General features: G+C 46.5%; 2 protein-coding genes across 8 annotated transcripts in view; one reads left to right on the top strand and one right to left on the bottom strand.

Annotated features, from left to right (window-relative positions):
- The window catches only part of MGME1 (mitochondrial genome maintenance exonuclease 1), a 19,803-nt gene extending 16,766 nt beyond the window's left edge, over positions 1–3,037 (top strand). For all 6 annotated transcript variants that reach the window (XM_078784078.1, XM_068129602.2, XM_078784075.1 and 3 more), the window contains 3 exons: positions 1,746–2,004; positions 2,101–2,233; positions 2,325–3,037. In XM_078784078.1, coding sequence (XP_078640204.1) covers positions 1,746–2,004; positions 2,101–2,233; positions 2,325–2,468 — 536 coding nt within the window. In that variant the 3' untranslated portion in view covers positions 2,469–3,037. The remainder of the gene's footprint in view (positions 1–1,745; positions 2,005–2,100; positions 2,234–2,324) is intronic.
- On the bottom strand, positions 2,513–25,178 carry OVOL2 (ovo like zinc finger 2). Of its 2 annotated transcripts, XR_010986134.2 has the most exons (5): positions 24,768–25,153; positions 17,500–17,669; positions 14,751–14,934; positions 3,614–3,999; positions 2,513–3,530 (listed from the first exon to the last, which is right to left on the bottom strand). XR_010986134.2 is itself a non-coding variant. In XM_068129603.2 (4 exons), exons 1-4 carry the CDS (start codon positions 24,865–24,867, stop codon positions 3,707–3,709), a joined length of 747 nt encoding a protein of 248 aa, XP_067985704.2. In that variant the 5' UTR covers positions 24,868–25,178; the 3' UTR covers positions 2,513–3,706. The 2 variants fall into 2 exon arrangements, 1 of the variants encoding a protein (XP_067985704.2); XM_068129603.2 differs by having other exon boundaries at positions 2,513–3,999; positions 24,768–25,178.

Here is a 25,178-nt window from a genome sequence, read left to right as displayed (position 1 = left end):
GAGATATCTGGGTGACCCTAAACCTGAGCTATCTGGGTGACCCTAGACCTGAGATATCTGGGTGACCCTAAACCTGAGCTATCTGGGTGACCCTAGACCTGAGCTATCTGGTATGTCTTGATATCTGGTGCTTTTATTTATTTGTTTATTATTTGCGAAAATCAGATTGTTGAAGTACATTGGTTGGTCTTGTGCGTTTGTCTGTCTCTGTCTGTCTGTCACCTACAGGTCACAATTTTCAACTGATCTTCACAAAACTTCAACAAATGGTAGAGTTGGTAATAAGCAAGAAGCCTATTGTTTTTGGGGTCAAAAGGTCAACATAGGCCAAAGGTCACCAACTTTGTCGAATTTCTAAAATCCTCAATTTTCATCTGATTGACTTGAAATTTGAAGAGGATTTGCATACCAGGTCACTGAATTCAACCACCAATTATTTTTGAGGTCATCATAGGCCACCAACATATTTTAGGGATTTCACAAGCATCGTTAAAATCACAGACTGGTCAAACAAGTGGAACATGTCTTTCAATCCTGACAAATCTCACACTCTTACTATGTCTCTCCGAAAAGATCGACTGGACAACCCTCCCATCTACTTTCTCAACAATCCTCTCCAAGAAGTTCTGTCGCTCAAGCTTTTGGGTCTCACTATCTGCCATGATCTTTCTTGGGAAAACCACATTTCCAAGCTGGCCTGCAAAGCCAGTCGCCGACTGGGCATCCTCCGTCGTGCGAAGTCCTTCCTAGGCACACCTGAGCTCCTCACCACATACAAGGCTTTCATCCGCAGCTCAATGGAATACTGTTCTCCCCTATGGGCTGGTGCTCCTGCCTCACACCTAGCTCGGCTTCACGCTGTTGAAACCAAAGCTTTCAGAATCATTGGAATGTCCCGCGATGAAGCTATCTTTGAGGGCCTTTCACTCACTCACCGCAGGCAGGTAGGTGGTCTTTCTGTCTTCTACCGACTCCTCTCCGGCCTTGCACCCCCAGCTCTCTCTGTGCTCTGTCCCCCAAATATTCCTGCAGGTCACACAAGATCTGCCAGCAAGCCTCTGATGGTTAAACTGCCGAAATCTCGGCTCTCTGCTCACCTTCACTCCTTCATTCCTCTTTTCTCCCGCCTCTGGAACAAACTCCCACACTCCCTTCAATCCCACTCCTCCCTCCAGGTCTTTAAAACAGCTGTTCACCACCATCTCTTATCTTCCCCCATCGAAAACCTTGATCTTTTCTACCCCCACTAATTCACCCCAGATCCACCTTGTTTGTAATTCCAACTTCTTTCCTGGTAGTCCTGGCAGTGTCCATATGTTTTATGCCTCTCCCACCCCCTTTCCCATGCCTCCCCCCCAAAGCCCTCTCCGTCCCACAGATCTCTCGATGTCTCCATGTCTCTCGGTTCCTGCTCTCAAATGTTGTGTTTGTGTCATTCCCCCTCTCTCCCCATCTTGTCTACCGCTCCCGATGTTATTTGTTTTATGTGTCGGTTTGTCGGTTTGTCTTTGTGTGATAAATGTTCGCTCTTTCACGAGCCTCGATCTTGTATACAAAAAAAAAAAAAAAAAAAAAAAAATCGTGCTATGCACAACATATTTCTTGTTTTTATTTTTTTATTTGTTCATTTATTTAATGTACATTCGACTAATAAGCCTGTTCTCCCATGATACATGGTTCTCCCATGAAAATACCATTGATCATCACTGACTGGCAGGCCTCACTAACCTGATTATTGTCAACAGGTCTTTTTCACCAGGGTCGGCTACTTCACCTGGCGGTGGAGGCCTTGCTAACAAATCAAGATCCCAAAGGGAAGCTGAACCGGCTTGGAGAGCCACAGATGCTGGGGAAGTCAGAAGAAGATTGTGCAGCTTTGAACGGCTTGCTGCGGAGCTTGGAGCCAGTCGTGACTATGATTACCGACGTGCAAGCCATCGAGGCTAATGTCCAGCATCCAAAGCTTGGTTACCATGGTTATGTAGACTGCCTAGCTCATTTTAGGTAGTGTATGTTAAATGGGTTGTGGTTTTCATATTTATTTTGCCCAATTTTGGTGTGAAATGAAGATTATGGATATTACCACTTGTGTTGTGCCAGGGGTGACCTGTGTGCCATTGACTGGAAGTCATCCGAGCGCCGGAAAAGGCGACTGAGAGATTTGTTTGATAACCCGCTGCAGGTCATTGCATATGCTGGAGCAGTCAACTACGACCCCAATTTTCATTGTCAGGTACTCATTTTACTTGGCCCTTTCCATATGTGATGCTCGCTGTCAGTAAACAAGGTGTGCTGATGGTTGTGCTGTGTGCGATCAATCTCAGGTGGAGCGGGCATTGGTGGTGGTGGCGTACAGAGATGGTACACCAGCAGATGCTCTTTTCATGGATGAGAGGGAGTGTGGCAAGGCCTGGAGGCAGTGGCTGTGTCGTTTGGAACAATTCTTATTGTCTGAGGGAGATAAGTGATTGTGTTTGAGGAATTTTGAACTTGCATGATGCGTGAAGCCAGCTGATAGCAATATATTTTATTGGCAGTAAAATTGCATCGCAGTACAAGACCTCGTGTTGTACAACCGTAGCACCCCAGATTAGACTCCAGCATGTAGTGGTCACATTTTGGTATGATCACCCTCCCTTATGGTGCACATAAAGGTTGGCGCATCTGTTGTGGAAGCACAAGGCACATATAGCAGCCCCTATGGGGTATAGCAAAGTGGACTAACTTTGTCATTATTGTGGACCGTACAGTGCAGTAACTGCTCCAGCACCCAAGGACAGACGGTCTCTTATTCAGGTTAATCCCCAAACACCTGCTCAACCCGCCCACCACACCTCCACCCCTCACCCAAATAAATCACTATGGCTGCTGCTCAATCATATATTCAAATGTGGGACAACACTTGAGATGCTGCTTCATTATAAGGACAATGCAGAAAACATTTTCCTATGTGAGAATCCCAATCTTTGTAACGGATATCTGCTTTGTACTGTGTGTTTCTTAAAAGCGTAATAAATAGGATTTAAATGTGTCTATACACCTGTGTGTTGCAAGAGATGACTAACAGGGTTGGCGGCAGGAAGGGCACCCGGCCATAAAACATTGCTTCAAAAAGGGGACCAAGATGCCAGAAAAAGGCCAACCCCTGCTCTGCGGGGAAAAAATGGCCTCTAAAGGTGGTTCTTCTTCTTCTATACCCCTAAAGCTCCAAAATAGCCACAGGTAACTGATACACCTGGAGTCCAGCTAATGATAGCTCAGGGTTTTATTTGTTTCTTTTGTAATGGCCTCAGGTTGGTCGACCTTTACGCCCAGCGAGAGCAACTGTTCGACCGACTACATGATGTGGTTGAGGTGAGGAAGGGCAAAGTGTGGGTGTGGAGCCTGACCTTCCATTGCCGATTGTAACTTGACATCTCTGGCCACATCGATCGCGGCACACCAATGTTATCCACCATTCCTGGAAATGTTATCCACGATGCGTCCTTTTCGCAATAAAATAGCGGTCTTCGCAGACCTTCCAGCAAATTCTGTGCAGGTTAAGAGCCAGGTCCTATTACTGCAAACTCATTTTGGAAGCTGATTAATCCTACCAAGTCAAAAAAAAGCTTACACATTGGATGATAGCTTCTCGTCCATGGTGTCTTGATGTATAAAAATATGTTCTTCAGGAAGAGCATCATCCAGAGGAGGACGCGACGAGGTGTCAGAGATCTGACTTTTGTTCAGTATCTTGCTTTGTGCCCGTAGGACGTAGCAAGCTGTTTGCCAGTGCGGTGGCAAGGTCCGGGTCCTCAGGGTGGTCCTTGGTGGCGTGTTCTAGCAATGGCTCCGGTTGCGTGGCCGTGAAGCCGCAGCCTTCGCACACGTACAGCTTTGTACGCCGTTCCTTGTACGCGTACTGCTGCTCCAAACCGTGAATCTTGCGCAGGTGAGACTCGAGTGAGCAGCGTTGTGTGAAGGCCTTGTCGCAGCAATCGCACTTGTAAGGCCGCACCCCTGCAGGCACAGGAAGGTCCATCGGATTCCGTGCAACACAAGAAAAAAAATCAACCAACTCCAACGCATGACTCTCTATTTGCCAATAACAAGGTAACCTTATCTTAATTTAATAGTGACCAAATTACATCCTCGAGCAAACAACCCCATTGGTTTAAAATGAATGCGATTGCTGTTACGAGTTCGACTTCAACAGCCTCAATTATTCCCACCTTCTTGGGTCGGCCGAGGAAAGTTTTATTACCAAATCTTTAACGAACTGGCTGAGCAGGGCCACAGTTCGACTGAAAGTGGCAGACATTTTGAATTTGTTGATGATGCTGGCGATAAAGACCTCCTGTCCACACCAGGACAATGTGGGGTCTTTGACATCTAACAAGAGCTCGTAGATGGGACATGTCCCATCCGAGAGAGTGCATGCTCATCGATGCAACTCCATTACCTGCAAAGCACGAATCGGACAGTTCGGACGGTTCAAAGGGAAGCGCGTGACCTCAGCACTAACCTTGTGCGGAAAATCAAGATGGTGGAATGTGAGGTAAAGATGGTGGAAAATTGAATGAGGGTTGAACAGCAGTTCCATTTTCCTCCTATAATAAGTTATTTATTAAAATAATTGTCATTTTAACATAAAGCTTCAGTTTGTTCACGAGGCACCTGCACTCAAGGTATATGAAAATTTAAACACTGCTGGGAAAGGTGTGTCCAAAGCCAGAGAATACATGCAGCCTGGAAGCTGGGCGGCCATGTTGCTACTTTGTAACTAGAGACTGGAGTATCATTTTACTATAATTCACCAAATGTCCATTCGAAGGTACCGCAAAAACGGCTCAACCGATCGCAACGATATTTTGGGTGGGTATTCCTGGGACACCTGGGAGTAAAATAGGCCATATCATTTTTCAAAGTTTTCCAATTTTCCAGTTTTTCCAAACACGATGGAATAATATTTACTGATATGAACAGTGATGTGGCTTTTGTTGAAATTCTACAAATACTGTTTATTCTACGTACCAGGAGAGAGTAGATCGACTCCTGATGAACTCTTCCTCTATAAACGTGCGGCTCCGAAGTAACATGGCAGCGTGCGCAAAGCGACTGAGAAAGACGTGTAGCGGCCGCTTCCGTGTTACAGATTCGGCGCGCACTCTTCACACATAAAGGTGCGACTGAGAAAGACGTGTAGCAGCCGCTTCCGTTTTGCAGAATTCAATCTTTTTTTCAAAATGGGCGCCATGTACTGTTTAGATTTTGATGATTTGCATGTGATGTGATTGAACGGATATTTATATGAATAGTTTAAAATAAAAAAGCCTTCAATTTCTGATATTTTGCCTTTTCATTTGGGCTTCCCAATTGAAGCCCCGCCCACAGGGCGGGTACCGTTGCTAGTTGTTCTAATGTACTGTACGTATAACTCAAAGTGATGGGTATAAACAAAAGTCCATGTCATACTTGAAAGTCCATGTCATATTTCAAGCACCGTCATACAATTAGTTAAATATTTTCCAGTTGCCATCACTGTTGGTGTGTGTGTGTATATATATAATGCTCGTTGTAAACATTAAATGATTTCTAACCGTGTAACTATTTAATCCTCGGGAAGGAATACTGGTGGAATATGACAAGTTCATAATCGGGTCTTTAAAGGATACGAGGCATAATGTAATAACTTGCAGGTTTCTGAACTTTGAATCCAAGAAAAGGTAAACAAAAACATGTAAACCTCGATGTGTGGTTTTGTTTTCCAAATGGAACTTTTAGCTCGTACCATGATGCACTGGGATTAGAATCTGCAGATCAATCTTGAGACGTATATTCCCATAGATGGTAATTGGGATAAGGCCTAATGTTTTGTAGACATTGCTCTGACATGCCATGAATGCGATTATGATGGAATTACATGCTCCTGTCCTCATGGGCTGCACTTTGATGAACTGTAACTCCTAGGTTTATGGGAACAATTTTTACCTCCCCACTGAAGGTAGACGCAGGTTATGTTTTCATCCCTGTCTGTCTACCTGTTTACCTGTGTCTGTGACCAAGATATCTTGTTATGGACGGATTTGGACTTCATTTGGCAGACAGGTTTGGTGTGTGACAAGGACGAATTGATTTCATTTTGGTGAAGATCCGGATATGAGAATTTGTTATATATTGCTGCGGTTTTGAGATTGGCACATTGAAGGCATTAAAGGTCAAAGGTTTTCCCCCCATAGTTAGTCACACGAGCAACATACTACTGTGTTCAAAAAGTATCCGACCTTTATTTTTCGTGCGTAAAGAAAAAGAAGCTAGGGAGGCGTTGATTGGTGCACGTATGTAGGCGATCCTAATGCGCACGCGTGAATTTTTTCCTACCTGCAGAAGCTGTCATTCGACGGCAGACCGCCGATGAGTGAGGACATGTAAGTGAGCGCCGTCGGATTTTCGTTTTTGACAAAATGACGGAAAAACTTGAACAACGCTACTGCATCAAATTTTGTGTAAAGCTTGGCGATTCCCAAGTGGAAACGATCCGCAAGATTCAACACCATTCATTCCATTATGTAAGAGGATTTGGGCTTCAGGAGAATCTCAGCGAAGTTCGTACCAAAGCTGCTAACGATTGAGCAGAAGCAACTCCGTTTGGAGATCGCACAGGACATGCTGGAGACTGTGAACAGCGATCCCAGCTTCCTCAACACAGTGATCACTGGCGATGAGTCCTGGGTTTATGGGTACGACCCAGAAACCAAGTTGCAGTTTTGATGCAAGTTTGATGAAACACAAAATTTGATGCAGTAGCGTTGTTCAAGTTTTTCCGTCATTTTGTCAAAAACGAAAATCCGACGGCGCTCACTTACATGTCCTCACTCATCGGCGGTCTGCCGTCGAATGACAGCTTCTGCAGGTGGGAAAAAATTCACGCGTGCGCATTAGGATCGCCTACATACGTGCACCAATCAAAGCCTCCCTAGCTTCTTTTTTTTTACGCACGAAAAATAAAGGTCGGATACTTTTTGAACACACTACGTATAGGCCCATTTGTAGTATAGTTATGTCTTCGTATGTGTAAGAATAGGCCATTTCCCCTCTTAGTACCTGCGTTGTGTAAAGACAGGAGAGCAGGCCCCATTCATTTTGCATCCACCCTCCAATTCAACCTCTATGGGCGTAATCCAGCCCGCACCCCATTCGGCTGACCACTAGTGGAGTAACACGAGGTAGGCCTAAAAATGTGGGGGCGGCGTTGAGGTCGGGGAGCGGCGAGGCGATGATGGTAAGAGCCACCAGCCAATCAGAGCTCGAGCGGAATGGCGTTAGAGGGCGTGGTGAAGCGCGTCTGGTGAGTTCCAGAGGGTTCGCGGGGCGGGTCTATAAAAGCCCATGTGAAAAGCCCTTGAAAGGACTTGAAGGACTTGTACCAGTGGCGAAAGGACTTGTTGGGAGGGACCTGCTCGTAAAGGACTTGCAGAGAATATGCGCGGTGTTTGAGGACTTGCAGAGGATACGCGCATTGTTAGAGGACTTGCGCAGAGAGAGAGAAGAAGAGGCGTTGAACCATACAAGTACGCGGGCGCATGCAGACGTGCCGGTAAACGCATATAGCGCATTTACAGCCACGCGAGTAAGCGCGGCCATAGCCGCAAGTGAATAACCGCCAGCCGCGCCAAAGTCCGCTCCCTACCAATTCGCCCCGTGATAACCCGCTCCGTTCAGACGACACGCGGAGAGCTCCTGCTTTCACCTACTTCCATCTCCAAGGGACGTGCCGGGGACCGGAGAGAACTGCACGAGAGCCATCCCTGGGCGAGCTGGTGAACATCAACCTGCCCATCAGCAACCCCCGTGTGAGTGTGTGTGTGAGACGGGCCCGTTTGTCCTGGGTATTAAGTAAGACTGTATAAGGCTGCTCTGTGTCTCCTTTTTCTTCTACCATTATAAATAATAAAATAACCACCTTTAGAGGCCATTTTTCCCCGCAAAGCGGGGGTTGGCCGTTTTCGGGAACCGTGGTTGTTGTTGTTTTTCGGTCCCCTATTTGAAGCAATGTTTTACGGCCGGATGCCCTTCCTGACGCCAACCCTTTTTGCCGCCTTTAACGACAAACAGGGAATTACCAGTGAACTGGTACTCAATTAGCCGACCTCGGAAGGATGACAGGCTGAGTCAACCCCCCTGGCGTTAATTCAGCGATCGACCGGGATTCGAACCCAGGATCCTTGGATCCTAAGCCGGCACCCTAGCCGCTAGCCCAACACCAGGGATCCATTGTATAGTGTAAATAAATTCTATTCTTCCTTCTGATTCGATCGTACCAGTGATTTCTCCATTGACTAAGTGTGGTACGAATAAGATCGCTCCAATCGGGTATAGTAATTAATAATAGCGTGGATCATGTGTACGCAAACCGCTCGGCGTATCACCAACACACGTGGTTCATGCGGGGCTTATTTCCTCGCTTCCAGGGCAGCGCTAGTACTTAGGTAACAGCGAATATGGTCCTGAAACCGTATTTAGCGCTGTCCGGAAGGGACCTGATAGGTCCCGGGTCGTGCCAGGTCAGTCAAGACAAGGGGACTAATCCCCCCTTGGTAAGGGAAGAAGGCCGGCGGCAGATCTACAACAATATATTAAGTGAATCTTCCACATTGAGAGATGGGGCTAAAAACGATATATACCATATTTTAAAAAACGTTATGGATGGATTATGACGAAACTTGGTGGATGAGTTTGTTCGGTGACAAGAACAAGTCGATTAAATTTTGCTGCAGGTCCGAATCCATATCCATATCCGGCCTATCAGTGGGACGCAAAACAAACTGTTCCGCCTGGTGGAGGTGTGTGCTCTGCCGAGTGCAGTTCTAGTTTTACACAAGATGCAGGGGCGTAGTGATGGTTTGTGGCGCTTGGGGCAAAGGTCAAAAATATCGCCCCCTGCAGGCACTGGCATAGTCAGAAATTCATATTGAGGGGGCCATATGAAAGAGCCTAAGCTTCCCCAGCAGGCTCAGCAGCAGAGCCCTGGAACCTGTTCAAAATGAGAATATATTTAGTTACGATCTCCTGAGATGATTCGGCTTATTAACTACAAAGAATCTGGAAGAATTCCTGTTTCTAAACACACGCCACGTTAAGGTGCATAGAGCAGTTTAATAGGTCCTTCCATGACATTGTATTCCTATTACAAAATAAATAACGAAAACAATGATAACATTGTAACAAAGCATTTATTAATACTAATAATATTAACAACAATAATATTCGTACCATTTGTCAATAATAAAACGAACGTGTAATCCCCGCCCTGGTCCAAGCAGACCTGGGCTTGATGAAAGGTAAACTAATGCTGAAGCAGTAGAGCAGGCAGGTATGCTGCAAGATAGTTAACAAAAACTACATCAAACATGCATGCAGCAAGGTGTGGTATTTCTATGGCCTAGAGACTAGAGCTGATGAGACAGAGCAGCAGAGGATGGCAAGGAAGTTAAAGAACTCACTTGACACGTGATCCTGGCCTCGCTGATTCGGACATACACCTGAGATACCTAGATTTGATCGACATAATTACATAAAAAATGTCCAACAGTTACACCCCTCCATCCTTTCGGCCAATGGGCGATCTCCATGTTACCGAGTGCATATTAAACCTCATTATACAAGATAAGAGATCTACACCGGAACACGGATTTATTTACTGTGCGAAGTGATAGAAATAGAAATTAGGAAAAAAGTGAATCTGGATGGAAAGGAGTTTGTAAACATCGACCCGACACATTGACACGTAGCATGGAGTTTAAACTGTAAAACGTGCTTCTGAAAATTGCTTCTCGTGATCTCACGAGTTTGTTGTATTATAATTTATATACAATACAATCAAATGGAACATGAAACGTTTTTTTGAGGGTGTCACTTGGTGCCCCATCCACTTCGCGCCTGGTGCAATTCGGAATTGAATGTATAATATCCATGGTGTTCGGATAAGCCGTTTCATTTCTAATCACGAAGAACAGTGTGTTAGTACCTCGACAAATGCTGTGAGTGGATAGGTGTGCATGCCAAATTTTCCCCATGGAACTAAGTATTCCACGTATTCACAATGCTGACTGCTGTGAGGTTGACACGAGCATGCATCGCTTCAAATATATCGACTATCTGACATTTATTTTACAGCGTAGTACTCGTACGGAATCTCGTGTCCGAGCCGTTCTTGAGCAACTGCCCAATTGGTGTGCAGATAATGGAATGTGCCTCAACCCCAAAAAGTGTGAAATTGTTGATATTCGTTTCACTCAAAATAAACCACCTCCTTCCAACTTATCACTGAATGGTGCGGCAATCCAAAATTATATAATACTAGCCGAAACCCGTGGAACATCCACGGAAGGGAGGATGTGGTGTATGGATAGAGTGTACCATTATGGATGGTATAGGGGATTTGCTTGTCCGAGTAAGAGTTAGGAAGAAAGATGAGAATGAAGAGTGCGTATATGAACAACGATCGCCGACACCGGCACAAATGCATGCTCTGGATTGTTCACTCAGTGGACGGCTTGCTTTCGCCTTCGCCTGTCCAATCAGTGGACGGCTTGCTTCGCCTTCGCCCAGCAGACGCCAATACGATGGCGTCGTAAGATGGCGTCGTATCGGCAGTTAATCGGATGCTTTTGGGCCCCAACGTCGGCTAATTCAGATTTTTCGAGTATGGCTGAACGTGATAAACAAAGAGCGAGGTTCGTAGATCGTAAATCCATTAGTGCCGTGGGCATCGGGTCACTGGGTGCGGCGTAAAAGGGATAACAAAGTCGAGTCCTTACGCTATTATTATATAGACTAGCCGAAACCCGTGGAACATCCACGGAAGGGAGGATGTGGTGTATGGATAGAGTGTACCATTATGGATGGCATAGGGGATTTGCTTGTCCGAGTAAGAGTTAGGAAGAAAGATGACAATGAAGAGTGCGTATATGAACAACGATCGCCGACACCGGCACAAATGCATGCTCTGGATTGTTCACTCAGTGGACGGCTTGCTTTCGCCTTCGCCTGTCCAATCAGCGGACGGCTTGCTTCGCCTTCGCCCAGCAGACGCCAATACGATGGCGTCGTAAGATGGCGTCATATCGGCAGTTAATCGGATGCTTTTGGGCCCCAACGTCGGCTAATTCAGATTTTTCGAGTATGGCTGAACGTGGTAAACAAAGAGCGAGGTTCTTAGATCGTAAATCCATTAGTGCCGTGGGCATCGGGTCACTGGGTGCGGCGTAAAAGGGATAACAAAGTCGAGTCCTTACGCTATTATTATATAGACTAGCCGAAACCCGTGGAACATCCACGGAAGGGAGGATGTGGTGTATGGATAGAGTGTACCATTATGGATGGCATAGGGGATTTGCTTGTCCGAGTAAGAGTTGGGAAGAAAGATGACAATGAAGAGTGCGTATATGAACAATGATCGCCGACACCGGCACAAATGCATGCTCTGGATTGTCCACTCAGTGGACGGCTTGCTTTCGCCTTTGCCTGTCCAATCAGCGGACGGCTTGCTTCACCTTCGCCCAGCAGACGCCAATATGATGGCGTCGTAAGATGGCGTCATATCGGCAGTTAATCGGATGCTTTTGGGCCCCAACGTCGGCTAATTCATATTTTTCGAGTATGGCTGTACGTGATAAACAAAGAGCGCGGTTCGTAGATCGTAAATCCATTAGTGCCGTGGGCATCGGGTCACTGGGTGCGGCGTAAAAGGGATAACAAAGTCGAGTCCTTACGCTATTATTATATAGATTATCAATCTGTTGGGTATTTTTATCCAGGCTCAGCTGAAATGGGTTGTTCATGTCAGTTATATTGCTAAAGGAGCTAACAGTCATTCGTATGTGCTTTGGAAGTTAAAATATCATGTCCTCACAAGCAATGATTTTGTAACCATTTTCACATATTTTGTTTGTTTGTGATTTGTTATCAAGTTAATGTATTCAAGTTTATGAATAATTAATTAATAATTTGTAATAAATTGTAGTTTGTAAATTAATAATTTGTATTAATTAATAATTTGTAATCAATAATACAAGTCAATGTATTCAATTCAAGTTAATCAAACAAGTTAATGATTTGTTATCTTTTGTTATACTAGGGCATGCCCGTACTATATCTATATCTAAAATTATATCCCCCCCCCCTCTATTTACATGAAATGGTTTGGTCCAAAGCGAACGGCTTGCGAGTACGGTGACAATCCCCCCCCCTCTATTTACATGAAATGGTTTGGTCCAAAGCGAACGGCTTGCGGAGTTTGGTAAAGAAATCGCCATAGCGTGCACAAACGCGCAGGAAAGCGAAAGAATCGCAAATTAGTTTTAATTAGTTTTAAAACATAGTTTAACGCCAACATAGCGGCAACATAGTTTGCCAACGTGAAATAAATGAATACGCTCTCAAATGTGCCGTCCGAGGCAGAGTCTGTTCGCCACGTTCGGCACACGTGATAGCTCGCTGCTCTCTGATTGGTTGAATCGTTTTTTGGACATAGCTCGGTAACTACTTGTCCGATTAATATGAAACCTTGAAAAGGCACATCCTCAGGTCCCCAGCAATATACCTGGCAAGTTTCAAGTATATCGGACCCGTGGTTGTCGAGAAACAGCGGTCACAGACAAACACACAGACATACACACATACACACACACACACAGAGATTACTGGAATTATAGATAGATTCAGTTATATTGATAAACGAGCTAACAGTCATTCGTATGTGCTTTGGAAGTTAAAATATCATGTCCTCACAAGCAATGATTTTGTAACCATTTTCACATCTTTTGACCGTCCTGTATTGGAATATGAGAACATGAGCGGAATCACAAAGCACAAATGTAAGGCAATCAAAATTGTTCAGAAAAGAGCTTGGCGAGTTATCCTTGTGCCTAACTATCACAGTTATTTAGATGATTTACACGGTTGTGGTTTTGAGTCACTCAAGAGCACACGTGATCAACTTTGCCATGTTTTTCCGAAACTGCCGCCAAATACTATGCTTTACCATTTGCTACCTGCAGACTTGGTGTCTTAGTGTCTATCAATTACGGAACTCAAAACGATCAACTGAATCAAGATGGAAAATGACAAGATTCAAGATCAGCACAATATCTTATCCGCATAATTAATGGGCCCAAGTGATAGTTTAACTCCGATGTCTTGTATATTTGAATATTTTTGAATGTAGATTAATGTATATATTTGAATGTGCATGTAATTTATGCATTTCCTTTGTTTTAATGTTATTTTTGCTTTCCTCTGCTATTTATTTATTTATTTGTATTTCTATGTTTTATTTGTAAACTTAATGATTGTAAAGGTTACCTTAATTCGGCCTTTGGCTGCGATGGAAGTCGATTTGAAATAAAACCTTATTAATTATTATTATTATTATTATTATTATTATTATTATCAGTAGTAGTAGTAGTATTATTATTATTACGAGTATAAAAGCCTGTCTGAGAAATGAGAAAATGACGGGTTGGTAGAATCTATTCAACGGTACAGCCCCGTGAGCGTGCCAATGTCTGAAGTCTCGGCCTAGTGTCGGATGTGCTTATATCTTCTTTATTTAGTATACGGATGTAAATGAACTCGTTTTACTCTGTACACGTTGCACATCATGTGCAGCGAATTTCACCTCCCCGCACATTGTATTTATTGTTATTTTAAAAAAACGCTTCTGTACACCGCCCTTTGGGCTCGGTTTGCAAGGCATTGTCTATATTTCCAATAGAAGAGACATAATTACTCTTATGGAAAATGTTTTTCCGAGTTTGTTTTATCCTCAAAATAGAAAATATAGTTTTAGCCGCAGTGAAGACATTCGTGTTAAAAGATTGACCTTTAAACCCCGACTCAAATCGTCCTCATGAAGGGCGACAGACATCTGTACAAACACAGACATTGTATTTTATATGATAGATTGTTATTACTATTATTATTACCCTCGCCAGAGGACAGGGTATTGCATTTGATTCTATTATTTGTCTGTTTGCAAATGCAAACATTTTGTTTTATTCAATAAAGTTTGCAAATGCAAAACGCAAACTCCAAAATGTCAAGGCCGTTTGTCTGTTTGTCTGCACAGAATATGATTTTCTCTGCAACTGTTTGATTGACATGTTCGTTTGACAGGAAATTTTCACCATCGGTGCACCTCCACCTGTAGAATATTTTAATGAGAATTATGACGTCATAGGTCACGTGGTATGGGCACCATCTTGTGAAAAATGAAAAACTTTGTACGTCTATATCTCCGAAAGCGCTGCTTAGACAAAATTGAGACATGGCTCATTGTAAAGAACTCTCCATGGGGAATAACATATGTTAATGATGATGTCATCGGCCCTCTATTATGACGTCATAAAAGGACATGTACAAAACTTCATCCGATCAAGATGAAATTTGTTGAGCTTTATCTAGGGATAAATTGGTGTAGAAAACAATGATGACGTCATTGGTCACTTGGTTCGACCGCCATATTTGTTAACACAAAAGCCTTAAAAACCACCAAAAACACTTCCTGGCGAGGGTCTGCAATCTCCGATTGCTCTTTCTTGTTATTTGTATAACCATGATGTACAACAACGAGACAACTTCCGAATGATGCAAATTAATGGTTATTAGGTTAAGACATGTTGTGGAATTGCTCCTGCCTGTTTCAACATTACAAACTCATCTCCCAGCAGTGTGGTGTGAACAGAGGTTTTTGTCCGTGCAGCGCGTACCTGTGTGGGTGCGAACGTGACGCTTCAGGTCAAAAGTGTCGTTGAAACCCTTTCCACAGAATGAGCAGCAATGTTTGCGCAGAGTGCTGTGGCACTTCATATGCCGTGTGAGCATCCGCTGTGAGCGCAGGCCTTTCCGACAGGCGGGGCAAGTGAAGCTGCTCGACTCTGAGACACCTGTCACCTGCACAGAAGGCATGAGGAAAGACAAGGTAAGGGGGGATGTGGGAGGCAGATGTATAAGTTGTGATTTGGTTACAATCCTATTTAACTATTCCAAGAACCCCTCCCCAGCCCCATTCCCCAAAATCAATGTTTTAACTATCGAGGCCTTCTAGCAGTGAACACCAAGTCCCATTCAAATTTAACGGTTTTTTTTTATTTAACGGGTACAAATATAAACCTCCAAAAAAAAACAAAAAAACTCCCTCCCCCCCCCCCCCCCTAGTCAAAATAAAATAGGTATTCATGTGTTGCTATGGACGCTGTACTGGTTGCTAGGGAAGGCTTTAAGGGGTGTGGGCAAAAGTGTTCAAATCCGAATAGCCAATCGCCTATCAATCAAATAACCTCATGTTGGCTTAGCAGTAAAGGTGGTTGACTGAAGATGTTAGGGCCTTGAGTTTGAGCCCCTGTCGTACGGTTAAAGAACACCAGGTTAGTTGACTCAGCTCATCATCCTTGAGGTCAGCAAAATGAGTACCAGATGACGAGAAGCAGGAGGCGCTGCATGCACGTGTTGGCACGGCCGCGCTCCCAGCAATGATGCAAACAGCCGCCACAGGCTGGATACGAAATGATGTTCGATCAAATGTAGCATCCTCTTAACAGAGCGCCGGTGCTTCATCATTGAGCAGTTATTGGGCAGAGGGTATTCTCAGGTGTGTCCAATGTGAGCACTGAGTTCGGCCAGGAACTTGTGATTTGTTCAGGCTCCCGGCAATAACTCGCCTGCTCTTCGCCAAAGACACCGTGGGATCTTTAACTACCACCAACAACCAATGTTGATAGACAGGTCCTCTGACGTTTATCTGAGGAACGGCACACAGTCGATGAATTGTCCTGCCTGTGAAACACCAGGATGACAATTCATACCTGGGTCTGGATTCAAACCCAGGCGAAGACCCGCTGCCCTACCCAATCCCAAACAGACCCTGAAGTGTGAATAAAATACACATGATGGCTGTGCCTACATGCAACATACCTACATGCAACATACATACATGCAACATACCTACATGCAACATACCTACATGCAACATACCTACATGCAACATACCTTCATGCAACATACCTACATGCAACATACCTACATGCAACATACCTTCATGCAACATACCTTCATGCAACATGCCTACATGCAACACACCTACATGCAACATACCTACATGCAACATACCTTCATGCAACATACCTTCATGCAACATACCTACATGCAACATACCTACATGCAACATACCTTCATGCAACATACCTTCATGCAACATACCTACATGCAACATACCTACATGCAACATACCTACATGCAACATACCTTCATGCAACATACCTACATGCAACATACCTTCATGCAACATACCTTCATGCAACATACCTACATGCAACATACCTACATGCAACATACCTACATGCAACATACCTACATGCAACATACCTACATGCAACATACCTTCATGCAACATACCTTCATGCAACATACCTACATGCAACATACCTACATGCAACATACCTACATGCAACATACCTTCATGCAACATACCTACATGCAACATACCTACATGCAACATACCTACATGCAACATACCTTCATGCAACATACCTACATGCAACATACCTTCATGCAACATACCTTCATGCAACATACCTACATGCAACATACCTACATGCAACATACCTACATGCAACATACCTTCATGCAACATACCTTCATGCAACATACCTTCATGCAACATACCTACATGCAACATACCTTCATGCAACATACCTTCATGCAACATACCTACATGCAACATACCTACATGCAACATACCTACATGCAACATACCTTCATGCAACATACCTTCATGCAACATACCTTCATTCAACATACCTACATGCAACATACCTACATGCAACATACCTTCATGCAACATACCTTCATGCAACATACCTTCATGCAACATACCTTCATGCAACATACCTTCATGCAACATAACTACATGCAACATACCTTCATGCAACATACCTTCATGCAACATACCTTCATGCAACATACCTACATGCAACATACCTACATGCAACATACCTACATGCAACATACCTTCATGCAACATACCTACATGCAACATACCTACATGCAACATACCTTCATGCAACATACCTACATGCAACATACCTTCATGCAACATACCTTCATGCAACATACCTTCATGCAACATACCTACATGCAACATACCTTCATGCAACATACCTACATGCAACATACCTACATGCAACATACCTACATGCAACATACCTACATGCAACATACCTACATGCAACATACCTACATGCAACATACCTTCATGCAACATACCTTCATGCAACATACCTTCATGCAACATACCTACATGCAACATACCTTCATGCAACATACCTACATGCAACATACCTACATGCAACATACCTACATGCAACATACCTACATGCAACATACCTACATGCAACATACCTTCATGCAACATACCTACATGCAACATACCTACGTGCAACATACCTACATGCAACATACCTTCATACGAGAGCGCATGAAAAGGGAAGCCGGGCTTGAAGTGATGTGCCTGCCCAGTCTGGAGACGGCCGGGGATGAAATATCCTCACCAAGCGAGTCTGAACGAGCTCCTGGTGAGGGAGGTGATACGGAGGAGTCCTCATCGCTCCCACTGGAGGCTCCTCGGCTAGCTGTGCCCGTTGTGGGAAGGGAGAGGAGAGGTTTACATTCATGGAACATCCGCAAAACAAAAACGTGACCCAGCGTGAGCTCGGCTCTCAACCTGAACGGCACGGATACGGATTAGAACGAAAAAAGCTTTTCGACTCTTCAACCTGATCCACCCCAAGTCGAAAAGAATTCGTCCGCATATTGTCTTTGCATACAAAGTCGAGGCTCATGAAGAAGCTGGAACACAGAACGGATCAGGGCACAACAGAACAAAATGAGCAAGAGAGGGAGAAAAAGTCAGGTAAACGCCAAGAGCAGGACTGAGGGACAGCATAGAGAGAGACTCGGACAAATGAGGGTCAGGGAGGACACACGGGGTGGACAATATGGGCAAAGGTGTACAGGATATTCGGGGAAAGAAAAACTGGAAACTTGGAAGGAGATAGCGCGGGTAGGTAAGACCATTGTTTTGGATTTGAGATGGTGGTGAACACCTGTCTTGAAGACCTGGAGGGAAGAAGAATGAGGGTGAAGAGAAAGGGGAAGTTGGTTCTTTGCTCCGACAGCTTCAATCCGTTGTGGTAGAACATTCGACAAAATGGATGCAGCATCACTAAAGCAGAATCTTTGCCTTCATCATCCAATTCCAGGACCCGGATGTGGTTCCAGTTCATCCCGGATGTGGTTCCAGGTCATAATTGGAAACAAATATCGATTTGGACGGAGATCACGAGAATAGGGCGGACCAGGTATTGGCAATCCCTCATCGCCTCCTCCGCACCTCTGGACGCTTGAGCAGGTGCGATGTCCTGAACAGAGAACCCTTCAGGTTACCTCGGTGGGTTGAAGGTGCTTTTGCAGGATCCAGGTGGAAGATTATTTATGCAATCATTGTTTTTCAGATGAACGTTCAGGTGAATCATCACGTTTGCCTTTTTTGAATATGGACTTGGAGCAGCTGCAAGTAGTCGAGTTATCAGCAAGATGAGTGTCAGACAAACACAGACACTGGGGGGGGGGGGGGGCATTGCGGGGCGAGCCCCTGTCCCCCAGTAACTTAGAATTTTGTATTTTTTGGACAAAATCTGAACATTTCATTCCTAATGTGGAGAGGTCAGCAAATGTGGAAAACCAATGATAGGGTTCCAAGTGTGTCGACCTTGGAAACAGCTAGGCCTCAATTTTCTGATGCTGTGTGAGGCCTTTATTGGGCCCACCAAAGCCTGCGCTATTATTACCAACATATGGTTGTTTGTCTGTGTTCTATCATTTTTAAATGCTGAGCGTCGAGCAAGGAAGCAGCCCATGCCATTTTTCAAGTATTTGGTACGACTCGGCCAGGGTTTGAACCATCGACCTCTCAGACTCGGGCAGATCCTCGAACCATTACCTTACACCACCCAGGATGGTTAAACGTCATCTCCGATTCCCTGTGTGGTTTGGGCAACAGGTTATTTTGCTGCTCATGGGAAACTTGGCAAACTGTGTTTTACAACACAACTACCAAGGAGAGACGTTTCACAAGCAGGAAAGCACAAGCATAATGAGTGGTGAGCACACCAGATCGCACACCTTCCCACGCTGAGACGGAGCGGCACCCCGGCCCCGAGGGCCGCCCCCAATGGCACACTCTATAAAGCCACCTTGCCCCACGGGCCGAGCAAAGCTTCACACGCTGAGACGGAGCGGCACCCCGGCCCCGAGGGCCGCACCCAATGGCACACTCTATAAAGCCACCTTGCCCCACGGGCCGAGCAAAGCTTCACACGCTGAGACGGAGCGGCACCCCGGCCCCGAGGGCCGCACCCAATGGCACACTCTATAAAGCCACCTTGCCCCACGGGCCGAGCAAAGCTTCACACGTCACGTACAACAGATGAAATGGGTTTATCATCTCCCATCAAAGTCCACAAATTTCCAGATTATTCTCTCGGTGGCAAAGATTATAAACATATACTTGGAAAACCCCCCGGCTCAATTGATGGGAAAAGCTACCAAAAGTATTCCGCTCCTCTCTCCTCACTCCTCACCATCCCCTCACTCCTCACCATCCCCTCACTCCTCACCACCCCTCACTCCCCTCCCTCCCCAACTCCTCCGTGCCCCTCTCCCCTGTCCCTTCCCCACCTCCTCGCATTGCCACTCTTCTCTCTCTGTCTCCTATCACCCCACTCCTTCCTTTCTCTTTCTCTTTCTCTTTCTCTTTCTCTTTCTCTTTCTCTCTCTCTCTCTCTCTCTCTCCCTCCCCCAATCCCTTTTCCCTCCCAATCCCTTATCCATCCCAACTCTCCCACCCCTCTCTCCCCGACTCCCTTGCTCCCATCTCTTCCCCACTCATCTCTCCCTCCTCTCCTACTCGTCTGTCTTTCCTCCTCTCTCCCTACTCCCCTGTCACTCCCCTCTCCCTCCTCCACCCCCCAATCTCTCTCTCTCCCTTACTCCCCTGTCACTCCCCTCGCCCTCCCATCCATTTCTCCCCAACTCCATGACTTCCTCACTCCCTCACTCCTTACCATCTCTCGTACTCGTTTGTCTTTCCTCCTTTCTTTCCTCCTTTCTCCCCTCTCCCCGGTCTCTCCCTGTCTCTCCCTCACTCCCTCCTCTATCACTATCACTATCACTCCCACTCCTCTCTTCTCTTCTCTTCTCTCTCTCTACACTCCCTCTCTCCTTCTCCTCGTATCCCCCACTCTCCTCTTCTTCACTCCACCCCCCTCCCCCCCTCTCTACATGTGCATATCCAACCATCCTTTTCAATAGGCTTTAATTTCCTTTTCAGGTTTTTTCCCACTTTCACTATTTAGTTGTCACCTATATTTGATATCTGATGTACCATACTGGTTACTGAGCACCTGTGCCACCAAAGCAGCTTCCTGAGCAATGGAATTTCAAGACACCATGACACCAGGTGGGTTGACTCAGCCTGTCATCCTTCCGAGGTCGGCAAAATGAGTACCACCTCACTGGGATGAATAAGCCATTTGAGTATCTTGCTTCGGAGTGGCGACCTGTCCAGGATTGTGCCCACTAGCCTAGGAAACTGCTTTGGCAACCGTATGCATAATCATGATGCAACAAGGAGTGGTCATCATCATCATCACCATCATCATCATCATCATCATCATCATCATATATTGGTTAACTTCTCTTGAGAATGTCAGAGCTATCATTCGCCACCTGCAGATTGGTAAACTCCACTGGTGGTTGTGGAGCCCAATTTGGAACTTGTACCGGTTGTGCCAGTGGTAAGCTAACTGGGTAGTTGCTCTGTCTCTACATTTTTGTCCCTTGCAATCAGGCAGGTGACACACATTTCTCTCGGAGTAGAGTCCCAGCTCTCACTCGGCCTTCCATAGTGACCGGTCATCTGCGAGATGCTCCAGGTGTCATGGTCGATGCTCCTGTCTTTCAGACACTTATTGATGGTGTTCTTATCATATATAGAATGACCGCCCTGGCGCTGCTTACAGAACAAGATTTGCTTGGGAATGTGTTTGCCATCCGTGTGAAGAACAACATGGCACCCATCCGTGTCCTATCTTAGGGAGAGTAGGCCCCATGCTGCAGGCCCTGGCCCAGCACAGCAACTCTGTGATTTTGTTCCGGTATCAGATCTTCATGAAGGACCCAAGATGGCATTGGTGAAATATCTGCAGGACCTTGATGTGGTGGTGATAGCAAACCCACGTCTCTACCCCATACACAAAGGTAGTCAGACTTGTAGGCCTTGTTTTTTTGGGGGGGGGTTTGTCCAGTTTGACTCCATGCTTTCTCCACATTCTGTCATGGAGACATCCATACACAGAGCGGGCTGTCTTGATGTGGGCATAAATCTCTTCATCGATCATGGCATCGTTACAAAGCACACCTCCAAGATAGGTGAACTTGTTGACAAAGCTGGTGGCTTAACCCACGTGAGGCCTTCATGTTCCTCTTGGTAAGGAAGGTCCATGCCATCTAACGGTGTTTCTCTAGGTACGGAAGGTCCATGCCATCTCGCGGTGTTTCACTAGGTACAGAAGATCCATGCCATCTAGCGGTGTTTCTCTAGGTACAGAAGGTCCATGCCATCTAGCGGTGTTTCTCTCGGTACGGAAGGTCCATGCCATCTAGCGGTGTTTCTCTCGGTACGGAAGGTCCATGCCATCTAGTGGTGTTTCTCTAGGTACGGAAGGTCCATGCCATCTAACGGTGTTTCTCTAGGTATGGAAGGTCCATGCCATCTAGCGGTGTTTCTCTAGGTACGGAAGGTCCATGCCATCTAGTGGTGTTTCTCTAGGTACGGAAGGTCCATGCCATCTAACGGTGTTTCTCTAGGTACGGAAGGTCCATGTCATCTAGCGGTGTTTCTCTCGGTACGGAAGGTCCATGCCATCTAGCGGTGTTTCTCTAGGTACGGAAGGTCCATGCCATCTAATGGTGTTTCTCTAGGCAAGGAAGGTCCATGCCATATAGCGGTGTTTCTCTAGGCAAGGAAGGTCCATGCCATCTAGTGGTGTTTCTCTCGGTACGGAAGGTCCATGCCATCTAGCGGTGTTTCTCTAGGTACGGAAGGTCCATGCCATCTAACGGTGTTTCTCTAGGCAAGGAAGGTCCATGCCATATAGCGGTGTTTCTCTAGGCAAGGAAGGTCCATGCCATCTAGTGGTGTTTCTCTAGGCAAGGAAGGTCCATGCCATCTAACGGTGTTTCTCTAGGTACGGAAGGTCCATGCCATCTAACGGTGTTTCTCTAGGTACGGAAGGTCCATGCCATCTAACGGTGTTTCTCTTGTGTGTATAACACAAGATGGTGGAGAACGGTTCTAATAAAGCAGTTTCGAGGTCAAAGGTCATGCTGGATGGTTTGCCATCCCTCTCCCAGCAGTAGTTAGGGAAGGAATTTGTAACTTCTTGTTTGTGCCATCTAGAGCTCGCTACTCTTTCCGAAGGACACCTGTGGGATCTTTAACGTCCACCATCTAATGCCAGACGGGACGTCCTGTAACGTTGATCCGAGGGACGGCACACACATTGATGAATCGCCCTACCTGAGAAACACCGGGATGAGAGGTGATAGCTGTTTTGGGATTCGAATCCAAGTAGACAGCTTTGAGGTGAGCGTGTGTACCTGCAGGCCATCCTGCGACACCTTAAGGGCGATTACTCAGTGAATACGTGGTGTGTGCATCTACAATCCATCGCCCCCATAGACAATGCTCACATTAAATATTTATTTAACCAAAAAAAGCAGCACAATGTCCCCATGACCTAACGCTGACGTCATGTGCATAAATTATACCAATCGATCTGTATGTATATATATATGTGTATATATATATATATATATATATATATATATATATATATATATATATATATATATATATATATATAGATATAAAATAAACAGTACAATGTTGTAATTATAAAAGGGATAATTCTGGACAATTGATGTAAAATAAGCGATTTTTATTTGATGGTTTTTTTTTTTCAGGATAATCTTCAAGCCAGGTTAGAGGCAGGTATCCATGGTTTTTGATGGTTTACCCAATAAAGTGAGTCGGAGTTTTTAAATATGGTTCATGGTGTTCCAGGGATAAGGAGTGGGGGAGAGTGCGCGCGTTAGTGGGGGCACGGGGGGGGGGGGTACGTGGGGGTACGTGGGGGGCAGGTTGGGGAACGTGGGGGCAGTCTGTGGCACGTGGGGGCAGGTTGGGGCACGTGGGGGCAGGTTGGGACACGTGGGGTCAGGCTGGGGCACGTGGGGGCAGGTTGGGGCACTTGGGGGGCAGGTTGGGGCACGTGGTGGCAGGTTGGGACATGTGGGGGCAGGTTGGGGTACATGGGGGCAGTCTGTGGCACGTTGGGGGAAGGTTGGGACACGTGGGGGCAGGTTGGGACACCTGGGGGCACGGGGGGCAGTCTGTGGCACGTTGGGGGCAGCTTGGGTATACGTGGGGGCACGTTGGGGTCGGGTTGGGACACGTGGGGGCAGGTTGGGACACGTGGGGGCAGGTTGGGGCACGTGGGGGCAGCCTGTGGCACGTTGGGGGCAGGTTGGGACACGTGGGGGCAGGTTGGGACACGTGGGGGCAGGTTGGGACACGTGGGGGCGGGTTGGGACACGTGGAGGCGGGTTGGGACACGTCGGGGGCAGGTTGGAACACGTGGGGGGCAGGTTGGAACACGTGGGGGGCAGGTTGGAACACGTGGGGGGCAGGTTGGAACACGTGGGGGCAGTTTGGGACACTTGGGGGCACTCTGTGGCACGTGGGGGCAGGTTGGGGACACGTATGGGCAAGTTGGGGACACGTATGGGCAGGTTGGGGGCACAGTGACGGAGAATCCGAGCACCTGTCGACCAATCGCGTCCGTTTTAGCAGAGTCGGATTCCGCGTGATATGAACCCAGGAACGATCCAGTTCTACCTGGTGCCCGAGGTCATGCCAGGAGAGCGAACCGGGAGCACCTTTGGAGGGCCAAATGAAACCCGGCACCTGGCTTTTTGCCATCACAGGGGGTAAGGTCCGTGTAACGGGGCGCGACCTGGCCCGGTGATAATTCCTCGATATCGCTCTGTCCCCTTTACCGTCATTGCGTCACCACCGATGGGAAACAAACACACCTTCATTTAAAGGTGACACTACGAGCACCCCTGTGGTGCCGAGGTACATCAGGTGGTGCTCCTTATTCACACAGCCCCAGCATTGTCATTCGACCTGTTCGCGGCTCATATCGTTCACGTTCCAAAGGTGATCAAGGACGACGACCTACCTGCCAGGTAAACTCACTATTGGCTGCAAAACGATCAACAACAACAACAACCTGAGTGGGAATTTCACCGATAAATTATCAATCGCGATCTCGTCCCGACCTTTCCCGCCTCACCTGTGGTCACGAGGACGTGGCGGGGGACGCAATTGGGCGTCCTGACCAGGTACCAATGTGGTTATACCTAAGAGGTGCAGGTGTACCTAGTACGTTATACGTATAACGGGTGCAGTATCAGGTGCTTAACGGGAACAGGTGTATCTGTTATGTAATGACTATCGGTAGCCTACACATCGTACGTATAATAACGGGCGCAGGTATGTATATATAATGCAGGTAGCCGCTGCGCCACGGCTTCAGGTATACCTGGTACGTAGCAATGGGCGCGTTCTGCGTGTGGAAGGTCGCTCCAGTCGCGGCTCCTCGAAGGTGCGCGCGGTTTCTTAACGAGGAAGGAGCGCGGCATAGCTCGCTCGCAGGTAAACAGGTATACGTGGCTGGAACGAAATAAGTGACACTCGATGGCGCACCGAGCGGGTTGACACACCTAGTGGTGAGCTGGGCAGGTGTGCACTTCGCTAACGGGGACGCGGTGTAAGGGCGGGTTTGAGCACGGGTCCGTTACCTCCTTCGCTCACCCAACCTGGGCCCACCTTCCGCGCTCCGCCTCCCACCGGTGACAGCGACGCGCAGCCTCTGGATCGTGCGAACAGGTCTTACACCGCCCAAGGTTGCCGTACAGGACGCGAGGCAGGTAAGCGAAAAGCCATGGAGCCC

This window comes from Myxine glutinosa, chromosome 9 (genome assembly GCF_964187855.1).
Source record: "Myxine glutinosa chromosome 9, kmMyxGlut1.1, whole genome shotgun sequence".
NCBI classification, from domain to species: Eukaryota; Metazoa; Chordata; class Myxini; order Myxiniformes; family Myxinidae; genus Myxine; species Myxine glutinosa.
This window is presented reverse-complemented; position numbering and strand designations above follow the sequence as displayed.

What these genes read in the sequence shown, in the direction of transcription:
- OVOL2 (XM_068129603.2), bottom strand. Translation starts at nt 24,867, where the DNA reads ATGCCGCGCTCCTTCCTCGTTAAGAAACCGCGCGCACCTTCGAGGAGC. An exon ending in CGCCCATTGCTACGTACCAG is followed by an intron (nt 17,670 to 24,767) that starts GTATACCTGAAG and finishes CAACGGGCACAG; the next exon opens with CTAGCCGAGGAGCCTCCAGT. An exon ending in TCACGTTCGCACCCACACAG is followed by an intron (nt 4,000 to 14,750) that starts GTACGCGCTGCA and finishes CTGTGCCTGCAG; the next exon opens with GGGTGCGGCCTTACAAGTGC.